The sequence below is a fragment of the Heliconius melpomene genome, chromosome 1, assembly GCF_056956725.1.
Source record: "Heliconius melpomene rosina isolate 202511_hmr_F chromosome 1, ASM5695672v1, whole genome shotgun sequence".
NCBI classification, from domain to species: domain Eukaryota; kingdom Metazoa; phylum Arthropoda; class Insecta; order Lepidoptera; family Nymphalidae; genus Heliconius; species Heliconius melpomene.
In genome coordinates, this window is record NC_140389.1 from 15,142,197 (window position 1) to 15,161,074 (window position 18,878).

The following is an 18,878-nucleotide window of genomic DNA, read 5'->3' on the forward strand; positions in this document are numbered from 1 at the left end:
GTACACGCTTTAACGCTATATCACCCGGGAAATGAACTACGTACCTACCTACATATATTCATGTCTCAACGAACATAATGCTTAATTTCCTGCTCTACAGTGTATATGACAGTCTATTAATGTATCTAGATTTGTATATATGTTACATTGCATGGGAAGTAAGAACAAATGTTATGGTTCCCGTTGTATCTCGCACACAGCAGGTTAGGCAAAGAGAACCTAGTGTTAAGACACTCCGTTCCCCACTTTCCGCCGAATTCTCTTTACCTCGATACCACAACGAAAAAATGAAAATATAAATATAAATAAATATTTCATAACCTTTACTTATGGCATTTAAAATATATTATTTTCCTTTAAAACTAGGTCCCCATATTCCCTCTGCCTACCCTGCTATATGTGAAAAAATAAATTTATTTAATTATAAATAAATTGATTGCAGGCATATCTACATGCGTCGCGTCGTAAGCAATGCACGTATCAGTTAAATTAGATTACTGGCTGACGACTGTGACACTATTGACTTCACGAGCATTCTGTTAGACAGAACGATATTGTATTGAGAATAATTACATTTATTTTCAACTTCTTTTTTCACAAATTTAATTATACTTGCGTATTACGACTAGTGTAAGAACAAATAAAGTATAATAAGTACTTAAATATTTAAATTGAGAGCGAATTGTCTTACTAGGCTCTCTGCTCTTAGAACTAATGTTATGTAACGTAAGTGAACTTGAGGGTTGTGGTTTGGATTCTCAGTCAGGGGAATGCATTATTTAATATTCACATTAATACCCTCTGGTCAAAGCGCCGATGAGTTTCACCATTTGACAAGCCAATTAAAAAAAATGGATGCAATATGGGAATAGAAAAAAAATTTAATATCGTATCGTTTCGGTTCTTTAATTATGGCGCTTCGAGCGTGCCAGTTGAGCACTAATTACTTCGCCAATGTCACGTTGTATGAAGAACACACAAAGGAGATTGTACGGTAAAAAAGAGATTATATTACACAATAGGAGAATGCATTTCAAAAAGGGGTCCAGTTAAAGTACTGCCTTCACATATAAAAAAATCGTATCGGACTCCCCAATATCTAAATGTCTTATTAACTTACTATGATAGCGTCGGTTGACAAGTGACGGGTGACACTGTATAATCCACACATGAAGTGATTCAAACGTCAGATGCAGGCGATATACAACAGTTTTGAATTGGTATTTTGATTTAATGTAACTATTTATTTATGTTTGCGCGTATTTTCTGTGTTATTGCGTTGTTAAACACATAGATAGGGAATCTATTTCTATTGCAGAACTGCCTTCCAAACTGATCGGTATTAACTTCATATTTGGATCAAAAGAGCTAGCAAAGCCTATTTGAATAAAATATTTTGAATTTGAATTTGAAAAAAAAGTATGGGGCAGCGTCACGTATATTAAAAAAATATGATAGTTGGTGTAGTAAATGTTGCCGTTGACTATAAAGCCCGTTACTTAGTTATTAATAAACTTGTAGAGCAGACACTGGCAGTGTGCCAAAACGATACCATATACAATACAAACAGTAAACACGAAGGCTGTAGTGTAGCTGACACCTCAGTTAGGCAGCAAATCATTGTACTTGATAAGTCCTACTTTTTTTATAAAAGTTATCAAATATGACTTAATAATTATTTCTTACTGTTAAAGAATATCATTAAATCGTTACAATGATAGAGGGAAAGAAAGATAAATAAGGCTTACAATAATTGTTAGCAATTTTTTTATGTGTACTCACACTTTTATAATTTCTGATACTACTTAAATTTCACTATAATCTTAATTTTGTTTATAATTTATCTATCTTTGTATAACTTATGTATTTTATAAAAGAATATTTATTACTAGGCCCGTTTCAGGAACAGCGCCATCTCTACATTATTTTAAGAATTATATAGTAGTAATTTACAAGGCCAATTAAAGTCTTTCTAGTTAAGATTGATGCTAATAGATGGCGCCATGTTTACCGTTTTCTTCGAAAAAAAATTGGGATTCATCAAAATTTTTTCGCAGTTTTAATATAGCGAGGAAGGACAAGTATTGTTTTTCTTTAAAGAATCGTTATTGAGTGTTTTTAGAATTTAACTAAAAAATGCATAAAAAGATATGATATTGTATGCATTTATATTTTCTTTTACTAATTTTAATATACTGTGTCTACGTAAAAATAACTACAACAATTAAATAAAACAATAGAAAGCACTTAAACTAAATTATAGTTCTCATGGCTATACTTGTAAGGCAAAAAATAAAAGTAAATACTAAATCTTATCCATTTATTTTACAAAAAAATATTAAAAATATTTCTCTAATGGCTCGCCAAGTATTTGTTCCAGTGTCCTTACAGCATTTTTAGTTGCATTTTCTATCCTTTGGTCACCATCTTCTAATAGCTCGGCGAGGAAAGGCACGCTTTCCGCTAGTAACGGTAGCCAATTTGATCCTAATTGCGAGGCCATAGCCACTAAGCAATCTAAGCCGGCTAGTCTGGAAAAGACAAAAAATATATTGTATTATATAAGATAGCACTAATAGCTTCTTTACAACGAAGGATTATTCAGATTTTTATTATCTCTTATTTGCATTTTGCGAGATAGGGAATATTCTACTCCGTCACCCAATGACACAGACAAAAAATACATAACTTAACTTAGCTAGCATACAAATACATAATATTATAAATTTAACTTTCAAACTAAAAATCTAATTCTAATTAGAAAATATCAACACAAACTCAAAGAAAAATTTATAACAAAATGGAAAATACCTTATTTCCGCTTCATTATGCCTTGTCTTCAAAAGCACTTGATAATTCAAGAGCTTCCATAGGGAATCATCAGCTGTAGCAACCGCGAATTGAGATATACAGGGAATAATCAACTCTGACGTCCTTGACTTAAGACTGGAAATCCCACCCACAGTATTTTCCAATTGATCTACAACCGGCTGCATTAGCGTTTCAAACCTATCCTTATTGACAAAACTTTGACTGTCGTACAAAAAGACAATGTGTAAAGTTTTTATTATATAATTGACAAGTAAAATGTTTTTGTCGTCGGTCTCAAAGAAAAGGTCTTCAGTTTTGCTATTATTACATGAATCTAGAAGTTCTGCAGCGTTTTTGATGAAATGTCCAGCAAATAATACGAATAAGCCTTTTAGTTTTTCTGCTATTGCGCTGCTTAGCCTGAAATAGAGATTTATTTAAATAATACATATTCGTGAAACAAACATTTTTTCCAATTAATTTTATATCTTTTGATACTACAAGTTGTTTGTACAAAGTATAAAACTATAGATTATGAGAGTTGTCTAAGAAAAAATGTAATCATTATTTCCAAATTTAGATAATCTAACTAGATCTAAGTAAAACTTTTAACTTAGATATTATGTCTATATAAAAAAACACATTAATAAATAATTAACAATACTTACCTATAAAAAGTAATTGTTCTATCCTTACATCCCTCTATATTAGTCCTAATCGCCCAATCATAGATCTTGAAATAGAACGGCCTGAAGTTAGTCTCAGAAAGCTTCAACACAAGACTCACTAAAGCCTTAACAACTTCGTCTTCAGCCGAATCAATTATATCTTCGCTTATATTCTTATCGGACGCTTCACCCCGCAACTGAAGGGCTGATAGGAAGAAAGACGTCAAATCCTGCTGTAGAGTCTTAAAGTCAGCTGTCGTCACGTTAGCAAAGCTATCAGCTAAAATCGACATGACAGGACCAACTGCGTCATAGTTTTCTTTCTCCAAAATCAATTGGTGAGTTTCATTAGCTACCGGTATCAAAACTCTCGGCGGAATAGAACTGGCTATCTTTTTCTTAATGTTCACCAATTTCGATACAATCGCTGAAACTTTACTGCATTCTTGATCACCTGCTTGCCATTTGCCAAGCAATATAGCGTATTCGTAGAGTATTTTTTGTAAGTATGGACTTAAGAATAGTGGCAAGCTCTCAACAATCTTGGATATTGCTGTGACGGTACTTAGCAAGACCAGCTCGGGAGTTTCACATTTACGCTGCTTCTTTAAAACTTTTATTAAAGCTGGCATAAACTTCCTCAAGCTGCCCAAAGCATGTGCTTTCAAATTACCGCAAAGTTCAGCCAAACAGAGGACTATAGACGCCATCACATTACCAGGTATACTAGAGTTGCATGTATACTCTGTAACTGCTTCCAGAACAGGCTTAAATGGCTCAGGGTGTTCTGTAGCTAACATTCGTGTTAATAGTTTAAGAGATAAGAGGGCTGTTTGTTGGTTGAGCTCTATTTCCAAGGCCACATTTTCATCCTGATTTAGAGGTGGAGTCTCAATTGTTTTTACAATTTCCAACAACGCTGGAAGTAATGAGAATAGCAGGTCCTTGTCTACTTCAGCGAACATTTCAGGGCTAAATTGCACTTTTGAATTTAGCAATTCCATAGATTTTCTCCTTACAGTTTGTAATGTATGTTTGAATAAGCCTCGAACGACCGATAAGAACATTGGAGCTGAAAGCAAGTTGTTGGTATGGTCCAATAAATCGTAACTGTGATGTAACATCACACGCCAGTATTTCGCAGTTTTTTCATCTCCAACCTTAGATATACTCTGAATAAAAGTCAGAATATTTATTATGTATTGCTTATAATGAGATTCCATGCACTTTATGTCTACAGATTGGCTGTTATGTTGAATGAATCTCGACGACGATAAACAACTGTTCATAAAAGTAACGATGACGTATTTATAGTGTCGTAATTGAATTGGTGTATGGCCATTGACACTAAATATATCACTTGGATCGACATCTGTATCCATAGAGTTCTCATCTTTTTGTATTGGCAAGGATTTCATATAAATTGTCAATTTAATAAGATTCTCCATACATATTTCCGGTGAAAACTCAAGCAAAATACTTTGTCCAAAGTCTAACCTATTTATAGGTGACTCTTGCTCAGCTAACGTTCTCGGCGGACGTTTGTCTTTTTTCTTATTTTCATTGCCGTGGGCAATATGAGTTTCAAGTAGTAGAGCAAGAAAAACCCAAAGGAACTGATTTGGTCCTAGAGTTTCAATTAATTTCTTATAAAGTGGCAATCTTCTATGTTCCGGGACATGTAGAACAACATCCGCAAATATTCGTAAAACTGGAACCACACGTTTTTGTAATTGTTGCAGTTCTTTTTCTGTTAACTCTTCAACATTTCTGTCTAATTTCACCAAAATGGGTACGAGGGTCTCTATAATTTTCGTTATTATTTGGAAGCTGTAAGCGTCGTCATGTCTAAGGACAGATGATCCCATGAAGGTAAATATTTCCATAGTATGATGAAGAACTTGCTCTGGTAGCATATAAGCGGCATGAGATAGAAGTATCAAAGCGTGGTGCTGAGTTTGTGGATTTTGTGTTCCTCTTATACACTGTACTATAGTTTCTACATCAAATATACTTTTTATTAACCTCAATTGATCTTTGTCCTTATCATTCACGAATTTCTTACAGAAGTACCAAAGGGAAGACAAAATCAATTGTTTTGTATATTCGACGTAAGATTGTTCTTCGAACCTTAAGCATTTATTTAGTAATTGGAATAAAATGGTTACAAAAGCGTTATCAACAGACATTTTCTTTTTGCTCTGAACATATTCCAGTAGTGTAACACCAAGTCGCCACTCATCCGTTTCAGCTAATTGATAAGAGAGCATTGATACTGTAGCTTTCTTTTTCTTCGACATATTAATTGTAGGGTCTGCTGCATTGAGCATGCCATCAAGAATAGGTTTGAAATGTTCAAATTTTATGTGTATTTTCTTAATAGCTTTAGACGCTGCACTTGATATTGTTGGATTGTTACTGAAGGTGCCAGCAAATGCTATAAGATAGAGTAGATCTTTTGATTTTTCATCAGGAACTTTAGCAAAGACATTCTCATTAATCTGTTTTATTATTAGTACACTTGGACTGATACATTTTTGATCTTCACTCACAACACATTCTCTATATTCTTTTAAACCTATATTAACTGAATTCCATACTTGTTCTTTATTAAGCGTTGTTATTGTAGTTTCATTTATTTGCTCATACACAGTTTTTATTAGATTAGATTCATAAATATCAAAAGTAAACTTTTTGTCCAACTCATTTTGTTTTATGATCTTTTGTAAGCCATTTAGCGATGGTATAATGTGGCAGAACGTATTAGCGTTATTAATATGTGATAAGATTTTTACTAACGCTGATTTTATGTGAGACGGAATGTCACCAATTAAGATCGAGGTAAGTTTAAGTAAACAGTTTTTTCTAAAAATCTTAGTTCCAACAGACTGCTGTGTCAAAATTGTCTTCAAAATTTGAGGCAATTGTTCGTGATCTAAAACTAATTCTTCCTCATGAGATATCAACTCCTTTAATAGTTGAACATAGACCAAATTTTTCTTTGAATCATTACAAACAATTTTTTTAACGAGATCTATTACACATTTTCGTATCGAAGGTAATGGATTATTCAGATTAAATAGTACTGTTAATATAAGTACGTCAGAATCATATATCCAATCATCAGACAGAACAAAAAGAAAATTACTCATTAACTTCAAACTTCTTAATTGAAGTTCTGGTGTAAATACGTCTTTTGGATCATTCGCGTAAATAATATGCCCAGTAGCGATATTAGCTAAAAATTCAAACTTCTCTTTGGGGCTCTTAAATAACTTTTGCAAAAGCTTTTGAAGTAATTTCGCATAGTTATCCGCATAGGACTTAATTCCACAGCCGGTTATGAAAATTTCATACAATCGTCTAATAAGGATTGTTTTCGAATCTTTTAATAGATTACACCAAGGTTTCGTAATAGCGCTGGGTTCAATTTTATCTGTTATTTTTGAGAAGACATATTCAAGCATTTCAAATAAAATTTGATCTTTTTTTCCTAACTTTATCAATTCTAAAATAACGTCCGGCGAAAAATTTGAAGTCTCAGTACTAGACACTATTGCTCTACTTTCAATTGATTCCAAAACTAAATTTAATATATCTGTAGTATCTTGTATAGAGCCATTTTTCAATGAACAGGATTTAAGAAGTACGTAAAAACAAACGTCGAGAGTCTTCTCTTTGTTTAAACGATTAATATCGAGTATTTCATTAAAACTTATTGTCGCATTATTGAATAGAATTTTTAAAATTATTTCATTCAAAGCTTCATAATTACGTTTTATCGAGTCGGTAATATTGAAATTTTTCTTGAAAAATTTTTTTTCACCCCATGGTGATTTTATAATATGATACGTAAGTTCAGCTAAATCACTATTTTTTGGGAACAAATATGGCATAATAGCTAAAACTATATCATGATTTACTGGTAAAGTGTTTAGAGAACAAAATTTCTTTATAGCATTGTGTCTCACATTAACCCATTTCTTAGAATGTTTATTAGCAATATAAACAAAAACATTTGTCAAATCATCTTCATTCAAAATATCTTGTAAATTATTATCAGGAATTTCTAAAGCTGCTAAAACGACGTTTTCGTTATCATCTTTGAGTCTACTAATAATGGAATCTTTCACAAACTCTACATTTTCAATTTTAAGAGATTGAAACTCTTTTGCTATATAATTTACAGCTTCAACACGTAAGTTTGGATTAATGTGGTTTAAATTTTCAAATAAATATTTTCCTCCAATTTTATGGGCGACGGCAGGTTTGAATCCTAACACTTTTGAAAGCTGTGCTTTTTTCTGTGGCGAAAGATTACTATCAGAGCCCATTTGCTTTTTAATAACTTTGTCAAACACATCTGAATATTTATTTTCAACATCTTTCAAAAATTTTGAATACCAACTTAAGATTTTATTAGAAAAACCATCATCATCATCAATAATTTCCAAGTCACTTCCATCATCACTATCCTCTTTTGTAGACACAACTGCATCTAGTATGCAACTGAAAAATTTGAAGAGAAAATTTAATAATTACATACATACAAAAAAATTTACAGAATTTATCTTTTAGGTATAATTGAATGAAAAACAAAAAGCCTAGAAGACTTTAGGCTCAGCAGCATAGCGTCTGATAACACGACAGTTGTTTGGGAGTATTGAAAGTGAGAGTTTATTATTTTCATTACCCTGCTATGTGTGGAATCCTTTGTTAACAAGTTACAGTGTAGTGTTGAATGCTGCAATTTAACATACAGTGTGTAAAAAAAATCACGTTAAGCATTGGAAGCAGAGTGCCTTACACTAGGTTTTCTCTGCTGGTTGTGCTATATGCCTGCTACAGCATTAAGCTTTAAAAAACAAAAAAAAATTACAATTTATTAACATACTTAACAATTTTCTCCGGTTGCTGATGTTTTAAATCAACTTCATCAATAAATATCTGGGGCAGTTGACAGAATCTTATAAAATCCTCTATATTATCTTGAACCAATGGCAGTAAACTCGACAAAAACACTACACTGAATGTTTGAATACTAATACCTAGTTCAATTAGTTTCTTTAAATTATCACACATAATATTCATAACATCAACAGAAATATTACCTAAGATGTCTGAAGTCATTTTAGTTAAATGCTTTTGGTTTGTGTATATTAGATTTATTAACAATACTACATCATATGTTAAGTCAAAATTAGTTGTAAAAAGACGTGCAATTAAATCATTTATGGTACTTTTTTTAAACATTGCTTTAGTAGATAGATAGCCTAAGACTATGTGCGAGGATGATCTAAAATCTATAATAGGGGATTCAAATCCTTGTATTAATGTTGGTAATAAAGCATTGATAATGGCTTCATTAACATATTTACTTGTGTTCATAGTACCAATTGCACTTGAGCAAAAAAATGCATACACAGTGTTCAGTTGTGTTGCTCTGTCCCCAAATTCTGTCACATATTTTAATGTTGTTTTAGCAATGAATTGTAAAGTTGATGTGTTTGAAACACATTGGTTATGAAGGACTTGCTTTGCCAAAACAATTCCACGTTTTTGAATTGGTTCTAGCCAATTCCATCTGTTTGAAGTTGAGGATAATTCAAATAACTGAATGAAACGCACAAATATTTTCGTTTCATGGTATGGCAGTATCAACATCATTATCGCATCTTGGTTGTATTGGTGTATGCTGTATCTATTTACTAGCCATTCCAAAGCTTTGTGAGAGGATTGAAGCAGAAAATATGGAGATAGCTGAATAAGAAACTTTTCAATTGTTTGGTCCAAATTCTTGTTTACTTCCTTACTCTGAACAGCACGTTCAAAATCTTTTGATGAAACACTAAATAGTGAATCTTCATACACTCGAAATCCCTCATATAGAGCAATTAACTCTTTTAATCCACTAAGACCGATTTCATAGAAAGTATCGCGATCCTTTAACGCAGCTTCTTTAGGGTCAAAAAGTAAAGAAGCCTTTTTCTTATCATCTTTATAAATACCAGATTGTGGTACTGATAGCTTTTTCAATTGCTCTGCTAAAGATGTAGCTGCCATTATTAAAGATAACTATGTTTCACAGTAGCCTGTAAAGAATATACATACTAGTTTTACCACTGATAAACTTAAATATATAAGATCTCAAATTTTACTATGATAAAATCTTACCACATTCACTAATAAAAATATTTTTAGCAATCAACAATTTAAAGCGGCAATTATAACCACGAAACACGTGTTATTGACATTTCGTGTCAGTTGTCAAACGAGAAACCGACAATTGGAACTGTCACATTGGCTAATTATCTAATAGTTTAATCATTCATTCTTTTTTTAAAATACTCATTCTCATATTTTGATCAGAGACCTACGACTACGACCTCAATTACATTCACATATTTTTATATGTAAACTTTTATATGAATGTTTTATATGTAAAAATAAGTCGAAAACTAAATTAATTAAATTTCAGAACAAATATTTCATACATTTAACATTAATACATTCTACCTAGCAACGATTACAGAATAATGATCTTAATGAAAATATAAAATTATATTTTCACTTAAAAATAACATTTATTCATATTTATTTTTGTTTAGCTCCCTGTTATATTGAATGAACATATCCGTTCAATAATCTTCAGCTCAGCCATTCAAAATAACATTTATTTTATAAACGTCACCGCGTTTGGATGTACACTTTTGTGTTTTGTTAAATCATAAGTTGTTTACGTCAATAAAATTTAAATTAATGCGCAAATTTTGCTTTGTTAAATGAAATGATGCAATTAATTTACTTTATTCTTCTATAACTATTATTTATTGTTAGTTTTAACACAACGTGTACAATAGATAATTTTCTTTGTTCTCGAATTCAAAGTTTTTAAAGAGTATGGCACCGAACTTGATTATTTTCTTATTATTTATTTTTGCCAACTCATGTCTAAGTTATAAGCCAGTCGTTTTAATTCATGGTATCATGACAGGAAGTGGGAGTATGGAGATGATAAGTCGTAGAATTCAAGAGGTAATTTTAGATTTTTATTAAAAATGTTATTTAGGTATTTTTTTTGTATTTACCTATATAAAAACTCGGTTAGATATCACTTTAATAAATAATCAATTTAAAAAAATATAGTATGTATTTTTTTATGATAAGTTTTAATTGTGCATATATCAATTTTTTATTAATATTCATAGTAAGAAAACAAAATAATAATTTATTAAATAATAACATTTACAGGGTTTAAGTTAAATGTCTAAGCTTTTAATATTAAAATAATAAAAAGAGGTACCTCATTTAGCATAAATTTAATTTTTAAGAATAAAATTAATTTAAAAAATATATATTTATATTTTTAGTGATTTTTTTTATATATTTTTTTTCTATATAATTAATCTCATTTTCCTATTATGGCTTCAGAAACATCCGGGCACAAAAGTTTACAATGTGAATAGATTTGAAAGTTGGTCCAGCTTAGAGACTATGTGGCATCAGGTATTGGAAATTGGACTGGATGTTGCTAATATTTCCAGTAAATATCCAGATGGAATAAATCTTATTGGTAAAATATTTTTATATTCATATATGTTTATTACATGGAACTGAGACGACATGAACATGGTAATGAGAATAATTTATTTGAATGAGTGGGAATTAAAATGACAACCATTGTGCTTACAGACAAATGCTGCCCCACTGCACCCATAACATCATCTTTAATATTTTTTGGTTATGGTTTTTTTTGTTTCATTTAAGGTTATTCTCAAGGAGGCTTAATAGCTAGAGGCATTGTGCAAACATTTCCAAATGTATCAGTTAGCACTTTTATATCACTGAGTTCACCTCAAGCGGGTCAATATGGAGGTCAGTAAACCAATTATAATATGTATGCTTTATTTACTAATTGGTTATCTTATTTTAATAAATTATTATACAACTTAAGTGTTTTGATCTATCGTTTAATGTGTTAAATATATATTTTTTATTGTTTTTAAAGTAAAAGATATAATTTGGTAAAAACAAAATATCTATCTCTTCGAAAATAGAAATGGTATTACCATTTATATATTGACTTACAGTCATATGCTGTGTATCAGCTGAGTCATATGACAGATTGTTTTCAATATGATTTAAATTTTTCACTCTACATTTTCAGCCGGCTTTCTCCATATTGTATTCCCTGGGCTAGTAAAACAAAGTGCCTATGAACTGTTCTACTCTAGAGTGGGACAACATACATCTGTAGGGAATTATTGGAAGGACCCATACCATAAAAATTTGTATGAATCATACAGTGTATATCTGCCATATATTAACAATCATATAGTGTAAGTATTATTAATTATTATTTACTGAAGCCATAATGGTGCAGTAAGTTTACTCAATAGTTTTTGATACAGATCAATTATATGAAATTTAATTAATATACAATATTTTAATCTAGATTTGACACATTTTTGGTGGTATTTATTGCTACAAATGGCATTTTTTGTGATTTATACGCCTTAAATCAAGTTTTATTTCAAATATTTTTTAATAATATTTCTATTTCTATGAAGTATCAAAACGAAAATTTTGACATTATAGTCAACTGGTTCCATGGTGTAATGGTTAGCACTCTGGACTCTGAATCCAGCGATCCGAGTTCAAATCTCGGTGGAACCTGGCTTTTTTGTTTCTTATTTTTTTTATAACTCTTGCTTACTTTTTTTTTCATAATTTTCTTAGAAATTTACTATTAAATAATTTATTGTGATTTTTTTTATTATTCAATATTTTTTCAAAGTATTTAAAATGTTGCTAATATACGTAGCTATATATTATATTATTGTTTTTCAAAGTCACCATAAGCGTCATTTACTATTTTTTTTATATCCTAAGCCTTCATATTGAGGTCAGAGTCAGAGATAAGCGAAATCATTGAACTTATTGAACGTCATCATTATCGTTATAAATTTTATTATTGTTTTTGATAATCATGACGTTGTCGCCATCTTAACAATAGTATAGGAAACGTTAAAATAATTACATATTAAAAATTAAAAAAATATATAGTTTATAACGAAAACTTATTTATATAAATAAATAATTATTAGACTATATTATGTACCTGAGTACGAGCTTGAGCTTTCATTTTTTAATTTGATGCATATTTTGCGTATATCGCTGCTACAAAAAATAAAAAAAGTACTTAATTGTGTATTAGGAAATTAGAGTTCTGGTTCCGGTATTTTAAGGTTCAACTGTATCCGGTATGTAGGTGTTAAGTTCGTCACTAAGTTCCTCACTTCGAGGCATTGCGCGTTGACGGCAGCAGGGCGGAACTCAACGCTGCGTACATTATATTTAATAATTTATTTTCACAAGATTATCATTGGAATTCGAGGAAAAGTCATACTATGTCCTACTTCGTAAAAATATAGTATATTGTAGTATTAAATTTAAAATAATACGTGACATGTTCCTGTGAACTTACGTTTACCTTGTTTCAAAACGCGTCTATGTGCACTTTTTTGTATAATTTTTAATATTTTATTATTTCAGATCAGCCAAATCAGATGATTTTAAGAATAATTTACTTCGCTTAAAGAGGCTCGTGCTTATAGGAGGTCCCGATGATCAAGTTATAACGCCTTGGCAAAGCAGGTATTGTACATTTTTAAATGAAACTAAGTATTTACTTAAGTCGCGATAAATCGCGTAAATTTTGATTTACGAAAATGAAATGAATGAATGAATGATAATGAAATTACGAAAATTTCTTTTGCACCTGTAATTGAACTATTTTTTCTTTTAAAAAAAAACTAAACATATATGTCCATATATTTTTATTATTTTCTACACTATGGTACTACTTTAACCATAATATAAACCATATACCTACATGTAAACCTGAACTATTAATAGTACTTTTTTTATTTTCCAGCCAATTCGGTTACTACAACGAAAATGAAACAGTTGTAGAAATGCGTGATCAAGAAATATATCTATCAGATACAATAGGTTTGAAAACATTAGACAAAACCAAACGTCTGCACGTCGTCACAGTGCCTGGAGTCAATCACTTCAACTGGCATATGAATGTGAGCATTGTCGATGATTATTTATTACCTTATTTAGATTAGACTGTATTTAGTTTACTGGACTATATTTTACTGTATTTGTTTTGAACTGTATTTTACTGTATTTGTCTTGAACTGTATTTTACCGTATTTGTATTGTACTGTATTTTACTGTATCAATATATACCTAATTTGATCAAATTAAATTTAAATTACTGATTTTTTTACTCATATACTTAATCAAATTTATAAAAATAAACAATACGAAATTCTTTGAGATTATAACCTAAATGTAATGTAATTATGAATAGCTTAGAGTAGTATTTATATAACTTTGTGTCAAATTGTGGTTGTAACAAGTAGTTTAGAATTTTTTATTACGAATGTCACGTGAAAATACCATTTTGTATATACCTCTGGTAGAAATAAAGAATTTAAACTGTTTAAGTATAATTTGAATCTTGTTTGAATAAAAGTCAGCTATTATAGAAATTGCAGTAAAATAAAAAGTTAAATCTTAACATTATTTATTAAAAAAATCTATACATATTTTTTTAAATGAACCATGCCAATTAATATTCCACATATAATAATATTCATATCAGTATCATTTGAACAGAAGCTGCTTTTAATTAAATAATAAAGTATATATAAAGTGTGAATGTTTGATATGTGATTTTTCAAAATAGATAATTTAAATGTAGTGTCTTGTACTAATGTAATGAGTAAACTAATAACCTATTTAAGATTATGTTCCAAATATACATCTGAGGCTAAATAGATCTGAAATATTGTAAACAGTTTTTAGTATATAGTAATTGTGATAACGAATTTTAAGCCATGACGCATTTATAATATACGATGCAACGTATATAAAAATAAGATGAAATGAACGAAAGTTTTATTTTAAGTAATTTATTTTATTAAGTTGCCTTTGCCAGTGTAAAAATAAACAATAAGTTAATCAACAAAAAAAATGTTACCAGTATATATTTTTCGCAATTTTTTATATTACGAGTAAGTAGACAAATGTACACAAATCATTACTTCTGATAGAAGATAGCACTTTTAAATTGTGATTATGAATTTTGTGATTTTTTTTATATATTAAAGCTTTTTTTTATATTTTTTTTTTTACATTTAGAGTCCTGACAGTCTCTATAAATTAATAAGAATTTATTATAATATATTTAATATTAAATTTCATAATATTAAATATATTTCCAAGTAATCGTTATATTAATGAGTAAGTAATTAATGAATTGATGTATTGTTCAGAATGATATCGATACTACAAAACAATGGTGATTTCAATAATACTTAAGTATGTACTAGTGGTAGCGTGAAAGGTACTTTTACCATTGGTTTTTTACTTTTTATAGCAGATCGATCATAATATGTTCCTCTTTCCACCCAATATTCAGTGGCGGAACTCAACGTCCGTTTGGTCTTGTTACCAGAGCGAGAGGAATGAAAACATAAATGATTCGTTATCCTCAATAGAAATGGAACCCACAACCGTCGGGTTTACAGTCAAAAGCTATGTCACTGCGCTACGATGACCACTGTTTAAATGTGGTTTGTGTTAACAATAGCTCTATGTTCTCTTCTGCGTAGTAAGAATGGCAGATTGAACCTATTGTCATGACACTCAGTTCTCCATTTTCCGCTAGACTAGGAACATCTAATTTTTAGAGATATTGCTTGTTGAATGGTGAAACTCAACGCCGCTATTTGTCGTACAAGGTGACCTTTCATTGGAAAGTGAATCGTAAATCCAGTTTTTTCTGAAAATGAAGAAAATATGAATGTTTTCCTAAATTATTTTTATAGCTCATATGGAATTATTTTTATTGATTATTAAATAAAATTGCGGGCGCCAACTTATCTACCATATACTAAGCACCATGAAATGAATGGGATTTGTTTCCATAGGTTTTGTCTACAAGTGTAAAAATAGGAACATATCTTTTATTTTTTTTAAATATATATTCACATATATGCCTAACGACACGATAGAGCAGTAGGTATAATTTTTCTTAATTATGACGTGTTATCAACCAATCAATAATCATCACTTACGTGCTAAGTGTCTTATCTGATTGTATGGGAATTACTTTTTTTTTCTTGCCATAAGTGTTTGATGTCGTAACAATTCATTTTTTGAGGTAATATTTATTTGTTTTTTTTGTGAAGCTTAAATAAAAGCTTAAATGTGTTTAAATATAAAATTAGAAAGAATATCCACAGAATTTGTCGGTCAAAGTTGGTGATGTTTTTTTCACTTTATTTGCAGTATCTCAGTCAGTATTTCACTGATATTGTCCTAGAGTGACCTAGTGTTAAGATACTCCGTTTCCCATGCACATCAATATTTTCGATACATTATGAGTTGGGCTTTGTCTAGTTACCAAAATTTAAAACGAGGAATATGGCAATGGTTGAATCGAATCTACGTTCACAGTTCACACACAGAACATAAAAAAATGCCTCTTAAAAATGGTGTTCACAAAAGATCATTACGATAAAATATAAAAAAAAAAATACAGTACAAGTAAGTATTTATTAGGTCGTTGCTATTACAGCGGAAGAAGTGCCGTTAGGTTCCAGTAGCACTGTAGAGTGCAGACTGGTTTTTGTAATAATAATTTTATATTTATTAACTCCTCTTTGCACGTGTGTATCTGGACCGATTTGGATAAAGTTTTTTTCTTGGATGGTTTGAAAATATAATTTGAATAAGTACTTAAGTAACGCTACAGTCAATGTGTAATGTAACTGAACAACAAAACTATTAGACAATCAGCATCAGTTATAGAGATTGATCGCCACAGTCGTGGCGCAGTAAAACTGACTGGTTGTGGGTTCGATCCCCACTCGAGGAGATGAAATATTTATTAAAATATATATTTCCATTTCTTCGCCCTGGTGTCGAGGCAAAAGCGCGGCCTTGACTTCTCCCTATATCAATTTATGTATAAAAAAAGCAATTATTAAAAACGAGCTCCAAAAAAATGCACTTTATCTATCACTTATTTACGCAGAACTAAAATAATATCCTACATTTTTTTTCCCCAATTGTTCAAAATATTTCGATTTTTGTGTAATAACTAAAATATGTAAGACGTAACTGATAAAAATATGAATCAAACGGTATTTCTTGAAATAAGTATACGTACTGTCAAACAAATATTCACTATGAGATTAGATAATTTGAACATGTCAAAAATGTATGACTAATACATATTTTTACGTCACTACTTTAAAATATTTTTATGTTATACAATTTACATACATACACAAGTTATATAATATTATGTAAATAATTTAGGTGCGCTCTTATTAGTGCCTATAGCGTGTCTTACCTAATCTCACTGATGCGAATATCTTCGTGTAATTATGTACATAAGTAGTTGGTAGAAACTCTTTGTTTAGCGTATTTTTTATGATTTTGTTATTTTCTTTAAGTTTCGCGCTTTATCCCGTTTGTAGCGGGATATGTAGTGGGAAATATAATGTTAAGATAGTACATTTCATTTTATGCCCAATTTTGGCGACATTATGTCTTGAATGGCGGATGTTAACGTTGCATTTTGTCTTGTTATTAGAGTGAGTAACTGTAAATATTTCGATTACCCGGTTGGAATTCGAATCAACCGTCACGTTTATAATCGGAAGGTAACGACACAACGCAACGGCGGTACTATACACTATAAGGATCATAAAAAAAATCATACATTTAAAATCGATTTTTTTAAGCTGAATATCTAGTATTTCTATAGCTTATCTTATTACTATTTATATTTAGTATTTCTATAGCTTATCTTTTATCTTCACGCATTTTATAAGATATTTTTTTATAAAATGACAGGCCTAAATTATTTTTTAGAAAGTTTAATTACGTAATTAACTAAATAATAATTAACTAATTCATAGTGTTATAATATGCTATTAAATAAATTTGTAGTTTTAAATTTTAATTTGTCTAATTTTAAAAAGTTTAATCACTTTCCCTAAAAACGTCAATTTCTAATAACTATAAATTTGCTCTGTAAAAATAGTGAAAATTATAATTAAACACTACTATCAGTAATTTCTGAAAGTGCATATCTTATTCAAAGAAAACAGAAATCGCTGTAACGAAAAAATACATATTAATCATTGTTATGAATGAGACACATTTTTATTTCCGTGTAAACAGTTTTCCTCAGTTTTTGCTAGGGTCGTGTGAGTTTGTAAACTCGTAGGCATGCGCCTGCGTACGCGCATGAGTCATACATTTCTTTAATGGACGCGTGCCGGTCATCGTATTACTTGCATAGAATATCAATGTAGATAGTATATAAAAGAATTGTTTTTAACATTGTATTATGTGTTGGGATTTCACTGGAAAGTTAGTCATTATTAGTTAATGCAAGAAAAGTAGTCCGATATATTTGTTTTTCTTCTTAAAATAATCAATGCTTAAAATTAAATTTACGAAGACTATTTATATATCATTAGATTAACTATTAAAATTATCTTGTGACTGCTCTGTTCGCAACGTTTAGTAATAATTCAGGATGAACAAACAAACTCTTAAACAGAAAATCAAAATTATTTATCCGTTAAATCATTTTAAAATATATTTTCAATAGAAAGAGCGAAGTGCATTTCTCCCAAGGCTTTGATCTTTGGTCCCTGACCGTTTCCCACGTCTGTAGAGGCGTCTGTGCATCATGAGTCATGATTCGCCCATTACTACACTCCATTCAGGTTGCACCTTCAGCTCACATTCGGTGACTTGGTGATTCATTTCAATATTATCTTAAGGAAAAATTTGATATTACGCATAATAAATCGATAAAAAATCGTAATAGATATTATGTTATTCTGGTGAATTATTTTAGGAACGGAAGTAAGGAAGTGGAAGGAACTATAAAATTATCTAAGTATGTCAGCACACAGCTATTTTTATTAAATTGGATTTAGATAATATTTGTTTCTTAGACTAGTTGTGGCGCATGGACTCTTGAGTTGGACTGTAACCGCGACAGGTCGTACGTACGATTCCCCTTCGAGGTGAATAATTCTTTAATGGACGTCTTAACAACTAGGCTCTCTCTGCCTGCTATATGCGGGACCAAACGTGAAGCAATTAATTTTAAAGAACGAAGAGAGTTGAAAAAGAAGTAGTGTTTATAAATACTGTAGTACAATGACTGTTTCATAAAAAATATATGATACAGTTTTTTTTTTTTTTTTTTTTTCTGTTTATTGGTCCACAAAACAAAACACAAAACAAAATACATTGACATAAAGAAAAAAAAATCATAAACATAGTAAT

General features: G+C 30.2%; 2 protein-coding genes and 1 non-coding gene across 3 annotated transcripts; 2 read left to right on the forward strand and 1 right to left on the reverse strand.

Annotated features, from left to right (window-relative positions):
- Positions 1-2,306: 2,306 nt before the first annotated feature.
- l(2)k09022 (HEAT repeat containing 1 homolog l(2)k09022) lies at positions 2,307-9,755 on the reverse strand. Its single transcript, XM_085190468.1, has 5 exons — positions 9,654-9,755; positions 8,374-9,571; positions 3,480-7,988; positions 2,812-3,231; positions 2,307-2,531 (listed from the first exon to the last, which is right to left on the reverse strand). Exons 2-5 carry the CDS (start codon positions 9,540-9,542, stop codon positions 2,339-2,341), a joined length of 6,291 nt encoding a protein of 2,096 aa, XP_085046594.1. The 5' UTR covers positions 9,543-9,571; positions 9,654-9,755; the 3' UTR covers positions 2,307-2,338.
- A 396-nt stretch (positions 9,756-10,151) lies between these two features.
- Ppt2 (palmitoyl-protein thioesterase 2) lies at positions 10,152-14,677 on the forward strand. The gene is made up of 6 exons (XM_085190796.1): positions 10,152-10,514; positions 10,911-11,052; positions 11,247-11,354; positions 11,647-11,818; positions 13,035-13,136; positions 13,417-14,677. Exons 1-6 carry the CDS (start codon positions 10,380-10,382, stop codon positions 13,613-13,615), a joined length of 858 nt encoding a protein of 285 aa, XP_085046922.1. The 5' UTR covers positions 10,152-10,379; the 3' UTR covers positions 13,616-14,677.
- TRNAQ-CUG (transfer RNA glutamine (anticodon CUG)) lies at positions 12,084-12,155 on the forward strand. Its single transcript has one exon. It is a non-coding gene; the product is annotated as a tRNA-Gln (tRNA).
- Positions 14,678-18,878: the final 4,201 nt, after the last annotated feature.